Raw genomic sequence first — 16,467 nt, forward strand, 5'->3', positions numbered from 1 at the left:
ATAGGTCCCATGGTTTCCCTTATTTGCAATAACTAGTATATGTCTGAGACAAGCAGAAAAGGTCAAAAGCTATGTACATATGACCAGATAAGATGATGTTAAGCCCCAAGATAGGGCCACAAGTAGTTTTTTTCTTTCTTGCTATTGTTTCTAGTGTATTTATAGTGTACTATGTGATTTTTGTTGTTGTTGTTGTTGTTGCATTGTATGTCCCTCCCCCATTGTATAACCCCTGTTTTCACTGTATTTGATCGATCTCATTTGGGGAGGGGAAGGGGAAAAAACAGAATGTTTAAATAGGGATACAGGTTGACCCATTATAACAATGAGATGTACAAGACACTATGTTGAAAAACGAACCTTACAGTTTAGGTGGTGGGGGGAACAGGGAGTGTAGTTGAGGAGGTAGGAGGGAAGGGATGGTAGGTGAAAAGCAAAGGAGGAGGCAATAATGCTTGATAAGAAATGTACTCATTACCTTGCTCATATAACTGTAACTCCTCTGTACAGTATTTTTACAATAAATAACTTATTTAAAAAAAAGAAAAGAAAATTTTAAAGAAAGGATAAGTTTTCTCAGCAGACATAGAGAATGACATAATTCAGTTGTTACCAGTTGTGACATTTGTGGAAAATGTTACTAACACTGGCCAGCAGGCTTCACATGTATTTCTGGATATTTGTTTGCAAATCATTATCATTTTTAATGCAAAACTATGAATTAAGAGAGCAGCTACAGTCCTTATTATTGGTTATTGATTATTCTATTTTTCAACACTCAGAAGATACTTAAGGAAATACTTGTACTTGTCTTCAGAAATGAGCCCCTTGCATTACTGATTGCTTGTACTTGTGACCCTTAGATTGTAGGGAATGGAAGTGAGCAGCAGCTGCAGAAAGAGCTAGCAGATGTGCTGATGGATCCTCCCATGGACGACCAGCCAGGGGACAAGGAGCTTGTAGAAAGGTCACAACTGGATGGCGAAGGAGATGGGCCTCTTGCTAATCAACTCTCAGCTTCATCCACCATTAACCCTGTGCCATTAGTTGGGCTCCAGAAACCTGAGATGAGCCTGCCTGTGAAACCTGGACAAGGAGGTTAGGGTTGCTGCATTGCTTGCGTAATTGAAGGTTATTGTTTTTAATATTTTGGTGTCTGCCATGTGATTTGACTCAGAATAAGATAGGAGTTATCTTGAATTATCTAAATTCTCTGGAAATTACAGATTCTACATTTAGGAAAATGTGTTATATATATATGTGTGTGTGTATATATATACATACATATGTAAATGCATATATATCATTCTGATTTTCCTTTTAACTGTATTTCAGTTACACTAAGGAAGATATGGTAGTTAGATGACACTGAGAAGGGAGTCTTCCCCTACCCCTCCATGGAGCTTTAAAGAGTTTTCCCAGACTAGCATCAGTGGCTCACACCTGTAATCTTAGCTGTTCAGGAGGCTGAGATCTGAGGATCATGGTTTGAAGCCAGCGGGGGCTGGAAAGTCCATGAGACTCTTATTTACAATTAACCACACGAAACATACCAGATGTGGAGCTATGGCTCAAGTGGTAGGGCACCAACCTTAAGCAAAAATGTTCAGGGACAGCACATAGACCCTGAGTCTTGAACTCAGGCTCTAGACCCATGACTAGGACCAAAAAAAAGTTTTCCAGTAAAGAAGGAATTTGAATGCAGTGCTGCAGAAATTGAGAGACAATGCTTGGTGAATAGATGTTGGTTCCAGTAACTCTCTGTGAGTAATTGCTGCCAAGTTGGAAACGGGCATGTGCAAAACTAGACAGAAAAGCATAGTAAGAGAGAGAGAAAGAAAGGACTAGTTATAAAGCTTCATTTGAAAGAATGGAGTGATAGCAAGGATATTAAGTGAACACAATATAGTGGCTAAGATGGTGAATTAAAGAACTATAACTGTAAGGTTCAGAAAGAAGACAGGATTGCCAAAAATGCTCAAATACTACATGTATATTTCACTTGAATTTAAGTTAGAAAGTCCAGTTGGAAGAGTTATAAAAAAGTGAATCAGGCCAGGTGCTGGTGGGTCACATCTGTAATCCTAGCTACTCAAGAAGCTGAGATCTGAGGATCACAGTTCAAAGCCAGCCCATGCAAGAAAGTCCATAAGACTCTTTCTTTTTCTTTTTTCTTTTTTAGTCGGTCTTGGGGCCTGAACTCTGGGCCTGGGCACTGTCCCTCAGCTCTTTAGCTCAAGGCTAGCGCTCTACCACTTGAGCCACAGCACCACTTCTGGGTTTTTCTGCTTATATGGTGCTGAGGACTTGAACTCAGGGCCTCATGCATGCAAGGCAAGCACTCTACCACTGAGCCACCTTCCCAGCCCTCCATGAGACTCTTATCTCCAACAAACAACTAGAAAACTGGAAGTGGTGCTGTGGCTCAAGTGGTAGAGCGCTAGCTTTGAGCTGAAGAGCTGAGGGACAGCACCCAGGCCCAGAGTTCAAGCTCCACTATCAACAACAACAAAAAAAAGAATCAGATCTGAATCTTGGGTGACTTTCAGGATTTGGAGTTAATTCTTAACTAATCTCCTAAACATTTTGCTGTTACTGTAGTGTAGGCTTTCTGGTTTCTATGAGCAGTTTTTCTGAGCCTAAACGTTACTTGAAGATTTTTATTTGCTTTTTATATTCAGACAAGATAAGAATGAAAAGAATCATCTCTAGTATTTGTTTCTTTCAGATTCTGAAGCAGCAAGCCCTTTTACACCAGTGGCTGATGAGGACAGTGTGGTTTTCAGTAAACTAACCTATTTAGGCTGTGCCTCAGTTAATGCTCCAAGAAGTGAAGTAGAGGCCCTAAGAATGATGTCAATCTTAAGAAGTCAGTGTCAGATTTCACTGGACGTGACCCTATCAGTGCCGAATGTATCTGAAGGAACTGTGAGGTGAGAGCAGCCTCTCGAAACGTATGTAAAATTCACATTAGATCTCTGATCTGTTTTACAAAGCAGCATTGGTCAGCAAAATGCATAATTATTTCATTCATTGAAAGCTTTCTTCATTTTCCAAGGATAATAACCTCATGAAAAATGGGATGTATACTCTCACCCAGTACCAGTAGCTCACAACTATCCTAGTTACTCAAGAGGCTGAGATCTGAGGATCACAGTTCAAAGCCAGCCTGAGCAGGAAAGTCCAGGAACTCCTGTCTCGTTAACCCTCCCTCCCCCACAAAAAAAGCCAAAGAGAAGCTGTGGCTCAAGTGGTAGAGAGCTAGCTGTGAGCAAAAAAGCTAAGTTATACTGTCCAGGCCCTGCATTTATGGCCCAGAACCAGTACCAAAGAACCCCCCCCCCAAAAAAAAAAACCAGGGAAACTCATTTGTCCTTGTTCTGTATATTCTCTACACCCAATCCAGTATAACACATTAGAGATTTAGTTTAGGAATAATTGAATATATTGACCATGATAGTCTGCCTAACAATTTATATCTTACATATTCCCAGAGTAAAAATACTAGATTATGGGGCTGGGAAGGTGGCTCAGTGGTAGAGCACTTGCCTTGCATGCAAGAGGCCCTGGGTTCGATTCCTAAGCACCAAATGAGCAAAAAGAAAAAAAGCCGGAAGTGGTACTGTGGCTCCAGTGGTAGAGCGCTAGCCTTGAGCTGAAGAGCTGAGGGACAGCACCCAGGCCCAGAGTTCAGGCCCCATGACTGGACCCAAAAAAAAAAACAAAAACAAAAACAAAATGCTAGATTGTCACACTATTTCAAAATAGAATTTCAGACTGAGTTTTGAAATTCCAAAATCCTATTGGTGTCAACCACTGGTGGTTTGCCCCTATAATCTTTTAGCTACTCAAGAAGCTCAGATTTGAGGATCACAGTTAGTGTCAGCCCAGGCAAGAAAATCCATGAGACTCTTCTCCAGTCAACTAGCAAAAAACCTGGAAGTAGAGTTGTGGCTCCAGTGTTAGAGCACTAGCCTTGAACAGAAAAAGCTAAGTGATAGCACTTAGTCTCTAAGTTCAAGCCCCAGTACTAGCACACACAAGAAAGCAACAACAACCAACAAAACCTTGTTAAATGTTGGCTATTCCGTGTAGCTACTAAGTTGTTTTTTTTTCAAAGAAAACTGATACCCAGAGAAACTTTTAGAAAGGGCTATTGTTTGGTTGCTTATTGATATTTTTTATACAGCTCTCCTTGCTTCCTCCAACCATAAGACCATATATGTAATTATGTAATTATTGTTTGAAAGATGTCTTGAGTTCTAACATGAATATAAGTTGGTAAATGTTCTACTCTTTATCTTTTTTATCTGAACAGACTCTTAGATCCTCAGACAAACATGGAAATAGCTAATTACCCTATCTACAAAATCCTCTTCTGTGTCAGAGGGCATGATGGAACTCCTGAGAGTGACTGTTTTGCTTTCACTGAAAGTCACTACAATGCAGAACTCTTCAGAATACACGTCTTCCGGTGTGAGATACAAGAAGCTGTGAGTCCTTAAGAGAAAAATTTCACCTTGACCCCATGGCTGCTAGGAATATCAGAGGAGAGCAGTTGGATATTTCTTGATTGGGTTAGACCTGCATCTTCATTCCAGCAGTGCCTTTTGCAGACTATTCTTACAGACCTAAACTTGTCAGGATTATTTTTTATTATTAAAAAATATATTCAGATAGTTTGTAACATTTAAGAAGTAATTTTTCACTTGTATTTCTAATGCATTTTTACTTTTTAAACCCCTCTTTGGTGATTTTACTTCTTGCTTTAGTTACTTAACAGATAATGTGCTAAAATAAATAAGTAGGAGAAAGGTGTTTATTCCCCAAAGTAGGTAACCTTCTAGCTTTAATAAAACTATTTCCTGTCTTAATGGTAACAGCCCCAATTTCTAATGTCTGGTTGTAGGTAAGCCGGATACTTTATAGCTTTGCCACTGCCTTCCGCCGCTCTGCCAAGCAGACCCCCCTTTCAGCCCCTACAGCACCGCAGACTCCTGACAGTGACATCTTTACCTTCTCTGTGTCTTTAGAAATAAAAGAAGATGATGGGAAAGGTTACTTTAGGTAGGAATTTTATTCATTTTATTGAATTTATATTAGTTGTTATGCAATCTATGGTTTAAAAGAAACTTTAAGTCAGTTTATATACGTTTAATACCATGGAGCAATTACTTGTGTGAGAAATGAATATAAGCAAATACACAGCAAGATATAAAGTATAAAGCATTAAAAAAAATCTTGTAGAGAACACGTTATTACCTTATTTTAGTCAAATTTAAAGTAGCTGTCTGAATGCTGGTAAGTATTGTGCCTCAAGTTATTTCCACTGGATTTGTAGCTGCTTTGTTTCCTTATTTTATTTTTGGTTGGTTTTTATGTAGACATCTTTAAGCTTTTGACAAGTATTCCATTGAACACAGTTGAAGAATCCGCCTTAGGGCTTCCACATAGATTTAGAAATAGCTGGTTATGATTTTTAAGTAAAATGATAATTCTTTGAGATGTATGAAGAACTCTGGAATAAAATTCAAAATGTAAGTTTAATTATTACTATTATTAACAATGGTCCCTTTCCCAAATTTCTTTACATCTTCTGGCAGTAGTTTCCTTATTTATTGAATGCTGTGGCTACACTCTAAAATCCTTCTTGAAGTTAAGGTTTTATAGTTGCAAATGACTGAGCTATTTTCTTTATATAGGTCATATCATTAAATGGGTGATCAAAAATCAGTATTTTATATACAAGTCTCCTTTCTCTATGGCTACTTAAAAATGGTTAAAATTAAACTGTAAAATTATAAATAATCTCTAATAATTTTTTAAATTAGAAAGTACATTGACAGCTTCAGTTAACATTAGTAATGCTTGGTCTCCCTTTATATTGTAATTGGCATGCCCTCTGGTGGTCAATTTGGGTACAGTGGCAATTCAGCTTTTATTTAAGAACTAAAGGAGGCATTATGTTCTGCCTTCATATTAGCTATGTTCTTTTTCTTTCTTTTTTGGGGGGTGGGAGGAAGTGGGGTTTGAACTTAGAGTCTTATACTTGCTAGAAAGTACTGTAGCACTTGAACCACTCCTTCAGCTCTTCTTATTCTGGTTATTTTTGAGATAGGGTCTTACTTTTTACCTGGGCTAGCCTGGACTTTGATCTTCCTATTTATTGTTCCTATTAAGGTATGATAATGGGAATACCACCATACCTAGCATTTTCTGTTGAGATGAGGTCTTGTAAGCTAGCCTAAAACCTCTTTGGATCTCAGCTTCCCACATAGATTTAATGACAGGCATGACCATCAGTGCCAGCTCATTAGCTACGGTTTTTTGTTTTTTGTTTTTGTGAAAATACTGTACAGAGGGGTTACAATTACACGGGCAAGATAATGAGTACATTTCTTATCAAGCATTGTAGGTAGCCTCCTCCTTTGTTTCCTCTTCCCATCCCTTCCCATCCTACCTCGACTCCCACCTAATCCTCCTCCCCCCACCACCAAAGTTTTAAAGTTCATTTTTCCAAATAACAGCTTGTACATCTCATTGTACATTGTACATCCATTGTTGCAATGGATCCAACTGTATCCCTATTTAAACGATTTGTTTTTTCCCTTCCCCTCCACAAATTATACCAACATCAAATACAGTGAAAGCAGGGGTTATACCATGGGGGAGGGATATACAAAGCAACAAAGAAATAATCTTATAAATGTGTTAGAAACAATCACCTGAAAGAAAAAAAAAACATTTGAATACATATCATAGGGTTCATTTCCCTAACATCAATTATCTGACCTTTTCTCCTTGACTCAGACATATACTAGTTATTGCAAATAAGGGAAACCATGGGACCTAAGTTTCTTTGGGCCTGGCTTACTTCACTTAATATAATTTTGACATTGCCCCATTTGTTAGGAATTGGAAAGACTAGCTACGTTTTTTGTTGTTCCAATATTGAGAATTCGACTTCATGCTCTCACTTAGCTTTTTGGCTCAAGGCTGATGTTCTACCACTGAGGCCATACCTCTACTTCTGGCTTTTTGCTAATTGGAGATAAAAGTCTCAAAGACCTCCTGCCTGGGCTGGCCTTGAGCCAAGATCTTCAGATCTCAGCCTGAGCAACTAGGATTACAGGCATGAGCCTTCAGTACCTGGCTTACTTTTTTTTTTCTTTTATCAGTGTGCTGATCCTAGGGCTTGAACTCAGGGTCTGAGTGTTGTCCTTAAACTTCTTTTGCTCAAAGGTAGCACTGTACCACTTGAGCCACAGCTCACTTCTGGCTTTTTGGAAGTTTATTGGAGATAAAGAGTCTCACAGACTTCCTGTCTGAACTAATAACTTCAATCACTTCTAGCCTCCTAAGTAGCTAGGATTATAGGGGTGAGCTCCCAGCACCTGACTGAGCTACATTCTTCCTCTTCTTTCTTCTTTCTTTCCTCCTCTCTTCTTCTTCTTCCTCCTCCTCCTCCTTCCTTGTTTATTCTTCCTTCCTTTTTTCTTCCTTCTCTTTCTGGGCCTGGTCGTTGTCCCTCAACTCTTCAGCTCAAGGCTAGCACTCTACCACTTGAGCCACAGCGCCACTCCTCTTCTTCCTTCTTTCTTCTTCCTTCTTTCTTCTTCTTTCTTCTTCCTTTCTTATTCTTTCCTTCTTTCTTTTTTTCTTTCTTTCTTCTCCTTCTCATTCATCTTCTGTCTCCTCCTCCTCTTTTCCTTTTTCCTTCTTCCTTCTTTCTTTTCCTTCTCCTTCACTTCTTCCTCCTCCTCCTTTTTTTTTTTTTTTTAAATGGGGCTTGAACTCAGATCCTGGGCATTGACCCTAAGCCACAGTTCCACTTCCAGTTTTCTGGTGGTTCATTGAAGATATGTTGAAAATGAACTTTACAACTTCAGGGTGGGGGGAGGGAAGAATTAGGGAGGTGGGAGGGAAGGGATAGTAGGGGAAAAACAAAGGGGGGAGTTACAATGCTCGATAGGAAATGTACTCATTACCATACTCATGTAACTGTAACCCCTCTGTACAGTATCTTTACAATAATTTTTTTTTAAAGAGTCTTAGCCAGGCTGGCTTCGAACTGTATTCCTCAGATCTCAGCTTCCTGAGTAGCTAATTATAGCCATGAGCCATCAGTGCTGGACTTAATCTACATTCTTAAAGCATCACTTCAGTGAGGTATTCTTGTCAATGGGGAAAGGAAATTGAAGTTTACATAGTTTTTAATGTTTTCTTTCCTAAGAGATAAGTTTCTGGGGGGAGGGGGGAGGCTCGGAAGGGATGTGAAGGGTAAACAAAGGAGGAGGCTGCAATGCTTGGTAAGAAATGTACGCATTATCCTGCTCTTGTAATTGTAGCCCCTCTGTACAGTATGTTCACAAATAAAATAAAATAAATAAGTTTCTTTAGGCTGTACTTTTCCCTTTTTTTGAAGATTTTTATGTAACTCCTGTTTCTAAATTCTAATTATGAATAGAAAAGATGTCTCAGAAACATGTTGGATAACTTGTCTTCCTTCTGAGATCAGACATATTCAAGTATACACATCTCTATTTATTGCCATAAGTACTATTAGAGCCTTGGATGATCACATTTGCTTGTCACATTTTTTTTTAGGATATTGTTTTCTCTTTCTTTTTTTAATGGGGGTTTACTGTAAGTACTACTGTGTTAACTCCTTCTAGTGATGAAATAATTGAAAAACATTTCTTGTCAGATTTTACCACCAGGAGCTTAGTATTGACATATACTTCAGCATCCACAGAACATAGAGACTAGGGTATCTACTGACACTTGAAAATTGGGTTTGTCAGGGCTGGGAAGGTAGCTCAGTGGTAGAGTGCTTGCCTTGCATGCATGAGGCCCTGGGTTCAATTCTTCAGCACCACATAAGCAGAAAAAGCCGAAAATGGCACTGTGGCTCAGTGATAGAGTTGCTAGCCTTGAGCTGAAGAGCTGAGGGACAGTGCCCAGACCCAGAGTTCAGGCCCCACGACTTACAAAAACAAAAAAGAAAAGGAAGAAAGAAAATTGGGTTTCTCTATCTTATAAGTTGAATTTCTGTCAACCACAAATACTAAATTTGGCATGCCAAAATTGTCTTTGAACATGTTTGTTATTTCTAGACATCTTTGTTAAGGTTCTTTGACATTTTCCAATCTAAATGTTATATAATATTCTTGAACTTGGTTAGTATGTAAATACAGATGGGTTTTAAACTAGTTTTCAGTTACTTTTAGCTGGAGTACGTACTTAGAGCTCTCATCTAGCCACTTATTTTTATTTTATTTTTTGTTGGTCGTGGGGTTGAATTCAGGGCCTGAGCACTGTCCCTAAGCTTGTTATGGGGAAAAGAGTCCATCACTCAGAGACAGTCTCATGTAAAATGATGGGTTTATTGGGGAAGTGGATAGCTGACCAGCCAGGAATGCAGCACAGACTCTGGAGCTGAAACTGCTACCCCAAATGGCCCACAAGCTAGGGTTTTAAAAGGCAAAATCCATGTGGTCAAGCCTGGCCACATGCAAGTGGCCAGCAGGATTGTAACACACTAATAAAGATTGCATATTTATGTCAGTGGCCAATGGGGTTATAGTCCGTCTCATAGTAACTGTTTGAACTAACCTATCATTCTGGTTTGAATTGGTTCATGAATTTGGGGTCTCCACATAAAGCAGATGGATATTCTTACTCATGGGAGCTGTACATTTCAGAAACATAATGTCATATGTCCGTGCATCCTTGAAGCTGGGGTTGTTACAAAGACAGCTACAAGAGATTTATTACAAAGATAGCTATAGGAGGATACACAACATGGCAAGGCAGGCGCCATTCTAATTAGGCAGGGTATGAGACAGGGCTGAAGTCCGTGTGAAATACGTTTTAAGGTCTCCCTTTATAGCCTCTGTTTGTTTTTAGTAAAGCGTCAATTTCTCAGCTTAGTTTTTCTCACACAGTCTGGGACCCTAGCAGTCTGAGAGACCCTCCCCCCCTACAAGCTCTACCACTTTGAGCCACAGCACTACTTCTGATTTTCTGGTGGTTAATTGGAGATCAGACTCTCACAGACTTTCTAGCCCAGGCTGGCTTGGAACTACAATCCTTAGATCTCAGCCTCCTGAGTAGCTAGGATTACAGGCTTGAGCCACTGGTGCCCCAGCAAATTCCTTCTTTTTTTTTTTCTTTGCTTTTTTTGTCAGTCATGGGGCTTGAACTTGTCCTGGGCACTGTCTCTCAGCTTTTCTGCTCAAGGCTAGTGCTGTACCACTTTGAGCCACAGCGCCACTTCCTCGTCTAGCTGTTTATTTCATATATCTCTGGTTCTACTGCTATTATGTAAAATTTGTCTAGAAGTAGATACAATTTAGATGTACTGTAAATTGAATAAATGCTACAAGCAACTGTTTGTATTGTGTTTGAGAATGAAGGGACTAGATGGTGTGAGAAATGAAGGCATTATTTTGATAAACTGGCCTTTTAAGAGTATTTTTTATAAAGCTAATGACTACTAACTTACCAGTGTTATTTTACAATGGATGATAATTAGTATTAATATAATAAATATACCATAGCTTAAAGCCAGCCCTTTTTATTGTTAGACAACAGATTATCATTGGCTATAACTCCTTTATCTCTGTTATATTTTAGAGATAACTTGTTTTGAAATTCAAAGTATTTATGATTAAGTATCTTTTTCTTCATTATGCATTTAAACAAATAAGACACTAATGATTTACAAAATTTAGTGACTAGTCAAGCCCCATAATCTTAACTACTCTGGAGACTGAGATATGAGGATTGAGGTTTGAAGCCAGCCAGACAGGAAAGTTCAAGATTCTTAACTCCAATAAGCTACTCAGAAAAAGCAGGAAGTGATACTGTGGCTCAAGTGGTAGAGTGCTAGCCTTGAGCAAAAAGAATCTCAGGAATAGTGCCCAGACTCTGAGTTTAAGCCCCAGGACAAGAAAGAGTGGGAGGGGGGGGGAGGACAAAGGGGGAGGGAGGGAAGAAGGAAAGAAGGGTGGGAGAGAAAAGAAAAATTTAGGGAGGGAAGGAGAGAGGGAGGGAGGGAAAAGAAACACTTAGGGACGAAATATTTTTAAAAATTTTTATATATATATATATATATTTTTTTTTTTTTATATATATCTATATTTCGGCTTCTTTTTTCGGTCGTGTGCCTTGAACTCTGGGCCTAGGCACTGTCCCTCAGCTCTTCAGCTCAAGGCAAGTGCTCTACCACTTGAGCCAGAGTGCCATTTCCAGTTTTCTGGTAGTTAATTGGAGATAAGAGTCTCAAGGACTTTCCTGTCCAGGCTGGCTTTGAACTATGATCCTCACATCTCAGCCCACTGAGTAGCCAGGATTACAGGCGTGAATCACCAGCGCCCGGCAGGGACCAAATATTTAAAAAGTTAACTTTAAGAAAAATTATATATACCAGATTTCATGCTAAGTACTTATTTGATTTTTATAGCAACAAAACAAAAAAACTAAAGCAATATTTTGGGAAACCTGAGTGGGGTTTATTTTAGTTTATTTTATTTTTTGCCCTTTTTCCTCTAGCGATTATAAATACTTTAGTATATTGCCTAAAGTGATGATGATTTATATCAGGATGATATAAAAATGATGATCCTTTTTTTCTTTTTTGGTAATATTTGAAAATTAGGCATAGAATCAGAAGTGAAAGAAAAATTGCCTTATAAATTTAATCAAACATGTTTGTCTATAGTGCTGTTCCCAAAGATAAGGACAGACAATGCTTCAAACTACGCCAAGGAATTGATAAGAAGATTGTCATCTATGTGCAACAAACAACTAATAAAGAACTCGCCATTGAAAGGTAAGCATATTTAGTAAGTTTAGCTTGAATATAAATTTTGTTGATTATCATTTTAGCTATCCTGTATTTCAAAATATATTTATAGTCTTTTGACATCTAGGGGATTCTTTTGCTTATTGTAGTTGAATGCTCTATTACTTTGAAATTAACTCCCATATCAGGAAATGGAAACAGGAGTTTTTCTCTTTGTTGTTGTTCTTGTTTTCTTCTTGTCTTGTTTGTTCATTTATCTGTTTTTGGGAGGACATGGGAGGGGCACAGAAATGGAAGGACAAAGGGTGAACAAATGCAGCTGTGGTACTCACTAGACACTATGTTGAAATGAACTTTATAACTTGTAGATAGGAACATGAGGGGAAACTGGGAGAGGCAAGGGAAAGTATGATATTATCCAAAAAGAAATGTACTCGTTACATGACTTATGTCACTCTAACTCCTCTGTATATCACCCTTATAATATCAATAGAAAAAAGTTTTAAAGAAATAACTCCCATAAATCCTCAGCTATTATGTTAATATCAGGTATGTGGTAATAGAAAACAGTTAAAGAAGTAAAGATTACAACTTTTTTCTTTATTAAGATTAAGATTAAGTAATTACAAAAATTTCACAGTATTGTGGCATAATGATACTACCTACACTCACCAACACATTTTAACCTTCACAATACTAATTGTCATTATCTTGATCTACAAATCTTACGAAATATACAGATTTTAACAATAAAACTATTTTTCCATATTGGGCGATTTGTGTCTTTCTTTTTTTTGGGGGGATCCGGTCATGGGGCCTGAACTCTGGGCCTGGGCGCTGTCCCTCAGCTCTTCAGCTCAAGGCTAGCGCTCTACCACTTGAGCCACAGTGCCACTTCTGGCTTTTTTCTTTTTTCTTATATGGTGCTGAGGAATCGAACCCAGGGCCTCAAGCATGCAAGCGCTCTACCACTGAGCCACCTTCCCAGCCCCTGATTTGTATATTTCTTTGCTTTTGCTTAGTGTTAGCTGTTTCCTCTTTCTCTCTCATTCCCTCTCTCCCATCTCTGCCCTTGAGTTGCTTAGTTCACTTTCATCAATGTCCACTGCAGCTGATGGGCCTCTCTGCTGTATTTTTTCACCCGTTTTCCTCTAGTTCTGTCTCCCTATCATAGATTCCCTCACATGTGCACATATATACACCATATATGAGGTCAAGAACTTGGAGTCATCTAGAAGCTATATGACAAAGTAAGAAGAGGTCCTTTGTTTCTTGGGTCCTGTTTACTTTGTCATATCTCATTGCATTTTGAATCTAACATCCACATAGCTGGGAGAATATACACTATATGTCTGTCTGATCTTGGCTTATCTCGATCAACATGATTTGTTCTACTTCCATCCATTTCCCTGTAAATGCCATTATTTTGTTCTTTCTAATGGCCATGTAAAATTCCATTGTATATAGGTACCATAGTTTTTGGATCCATTCATCTGTGGTGGGACATCTGGGTTGTCTTCATATCTTGGTTATTGTGAATAGAGTAGCAATGAACATGGAGGCGCATATGTCCTTGTATCCTGTTTTCTGTTCTATGGGTAGATGCCTAGGAGTGGTATGGCTGGGTCATAGGGAAGGTCTATGTTTAGTTTTCTGAGGAACCTCCAGACTGCTTTCCAGAGTAGTATTAGTTTACGTTTAACAACACTATTTTATAGCTAATTCTAATAACTGTCCTTTTTTCTGTCTATAAGAAGTTTTTATTTAAGTGATCAAATTTCAATTTTTGGGGGGGTATAGGAGGTTTATTTCTTTTTCTTCAAATTTGTGTGATTTCTGTCTCTATAGATGCTTTGGTCTCCTCCTAAGCCCAGGAAAAGATGTACGAAATAGTGACATGCATTTATTAGATTTGGTAAGTTAGATTTTCTTTTTGCTGAAAGATTATATACTTTTTCTTTAGGTTGTTTTACTTTATATCATCAGAATCTAACGTTTATGAAGGCATTTTCATAAGCTATAAAACACTACACAGTATTGTTTTTCCTGATGTGTCATTTATAAGTCTGATCTTGGTTGACTATCTCAGCCTTAGTTTCTTAACTATGTGATCTTGATAGCATTGTTTACTAGGCTAGATTGATGAGTGGGAATAAGAGGAGAAAATTTGCCAGAGAATTCTTTGCAAACAGTCATATACTTCACAAGTTGTAAGAGGAGCCAAGTGTAGTGGTACAAACCTGTAATCCCAAACTGGTACACTGAGGTAAGAGTATCATGATTTCGAAGTCAGCCTGAATGACATATCAAAATTCTGTGTGAAAAACCAGTCCCCTCCAAACAAACAAAAACCTACAAAACAAAAATCATATAAATCATAAGTATTCAAAGTTTTGCTATGATACGAACATCTTCCTTTTCAGAACTAAAAACTATATTGTCTTATTAATAGAACTGAGCTTAGGGGCTGGGAAGGTGGCTCAGTGGTAGAGTGCTTGCTTTGCATGCCTGAGGCCCTGGGTTGGATTTCTCAGCACCACATAAGCAAGAAAAAAAGCCGGAAATGGCCCTGTGGCTCAAGCGGTAGAGTGCTAGCCTTGAGCTGAAGAGCTGAGGGACAGCGCCCAGTCCCAGAGTTCAGGCCCCACGACCGGACCCAAAAAAAAAAGAACTGAGCATAGGTTTCAGGTACTACATTTCCCTAATGTTTCTTCAACTTGATGTGATATACAGATATTTACAGAAACCGTTTGAGGAACAGTTGTACTAAAAATCGACACATTTTTAATCATAACAGTCATCAATCATATGTACTACTACTTTAAAAAATAAAACAAAACTTACGGGCTGGGAATGTGGCTTAGTGGTAGAGTGCATGACATGCATGTGGGTTCGATTCCTCAGTACCACATAAACAGATAAGGCTGAAAGTGGTGCTGTGGCTCAAGTGGTAGAGTGCTGGCCTTGAGCAAAAGAAGCTCAGGGACAGTGCCCAGGCCCTGAGTTCAAGCCCCAGAACTGACAAAAAACAACAACAACAGCAAAAAAAAAAAAAAAAAAACAGAAAACTTACAATTGATCTGGTAACCAGCTTCACTCACGTTGCATCCACCTTCTCCATGGCCACTAGAAGCCACTTTATTTGTATAACTTCTCAAATTTTGATATGTGGCAAAACTGCCAGAAGTAATACTACCTACATTAAAAGGTAGGGCAGAATTTACTGCACCTGGAATAGAATTTGCTCCCTTTGAGGGTAGGATTCAGGAAATCTAATTGGTGGCAATAATTATGTGATTCTTGGCACATGCACATTTTAGGAGGAAGCAGTAGTCATTGAAGAAGTTTCAGATAAAACACTACAGATATGTCACCATGGAGTCAGAGTCAGTGGCATAGTTTGGAGCCCAGAGACTAGACTCCTTTTGCCTCCAGTAATCAAATTTTGTTTTCATCTGCTGACATGAAAATTACATTATTAACTGTAGATGTTCAAAGTAAAATGAATAGTAGGTTTAAGAAGACCATTCAGATTTCATTAATGGTTGGGAGTTGCATCCCAAACAAGGACAAGAAATTTCAAGTATGAGTGAGTAATGATAATATCTGCAACAGGATTTAGGCCTTGGAAGGCAAACAGCTCATTCTGTTGTTCATTCCCATGGGTCAAATGTGTTCTAGCATCTTGAGGAAACTTATGAGCCAGTGGTTATAGAAAAGAACACAACAGTTATATGACTGTTATATGTTACATGACTGCTTTTAACCTGCTAGGCTATTTTGTCTCTTGAATCAGAACAGATGCCATTTATGTCAGCATGCTGCTGCTTAAAGAAATACCTTCAAAGTTACAGCTATTGCGGGAATTGTTTAACTTGGAATATCACTTGGTTTAGTTATGCTCTAGTGCCCGTGTATTCAGACAATATGCAGTTTGTGAAAACATGTTTGCAACCACTGGTTTTGGAAAATAGCAAGTGACTTTCAAATTCACTGTTTAGCATTCCCTTCCTTCCCCATTCTCCTTGGTCAGTAGCTGCTGGATCTGGCCTTTCTTGGCACAGAACTCTCATGCTGTATGCTGTTGGAGACCACAAGCTGTTGTTTTAGGTGACTGAGATATATTTCTGCTTTAAATCATAAACTTAGAGTTTTTAGTACATCTTTTAGAAAATTTCTTAATTTTATGTTAAAATACACAGTAAACTTTAAAAAATGGATAATCTTACATACATATTTTTTCAACTCCTGTTTATTAAAAGCAGCAAAATGTCAATTAGCTATTATTCACTTACTTTAGCATAAAGGTTTATTTTTACTCTTTTCTTTAGGAGTCTATGGGCAAAAGTTCAGATGGCAAGTCTTATGTTATTACTGGAAGCTGGAATCCAAAATCCCCACATTTTCAAGTTGTAAATGAAGAAACTCCAAAAGGTGATGCAAATTGCTTTTATGAATATTTTACTCTCAAGAAGCTACCCAGTCCAGGCACCTGTGGCTCACTGCTATAATCCTAGTTAATCAGGAGACTGACTGCCATCCTGTGGAAGATCTATCTCCAATTAACCAGCAAAAAACAACCCCCCAAAAAACAGCTAGACTGGTGGCATAGCTCAAATGGTAGACCGTCAGGCTTGAGCAAGAAAGCTAAGAGTCAA

General features: G+C 38.5%; 1 protein-coding gene across 4 annotated transcripts in view; it reads left to right on the top strand.

Annotated features, from left to right (window-relative positions):
• Positions 1–16,467, top strand: part of Rabgap1 (RAB GTPase activating protein 1) — a 159,740-nt gene that overhangs the window by 57,344 nt on the left and 85,929 nt on the right. For all 4 annotated transcript variants that reach the window (XM_013021421.1, XM_013021423.1, XM_013021420.1 and 1 more), the window contains 7 exons: positions 864–1,098; positions 2,729–2,933; positions 4,319–4,493; positions 4,910–5,067; positions 11,726–11,836; positions 13,658–13,724; positions 16,141–16,243. In XM_013021421.1, the coding sequence (XP_012876875.1) occupies positions 864–1,098; positions 2,729–2,933; positions 4,319–4,493; positions 4,910–5,067; positions 11,726–11,836; positions 13,658–13,724; positions 16,141–16,243 (1,054 nt within the window). The remainder of the gene's footprint in view (positions 1–863; positions 1,099–2,728; positions 2,934–4,318; positions 4,494–4,909; positions 5,068–11,725; positions 11,837–13,657; positions 13,725–16,140; positions 16,244–16,467) is intronic.

This window comes from Dipodomys ordii, unplaced genomic scaffold, assembly GCF_000151885.1.
Source record: "Dipodomys ordii isolate 6190 unplaced genomic scaffold, Dord_2.0 Scaffold55, whole genome shotgun sequence".
Taxonomy (NCBI): domain Eukaryota; kingdom Metazoa; phylum Chordata; class Mammalia; order Rodentia; family Heteromyidae; genus Dipodomys; species Dipodomys ordii.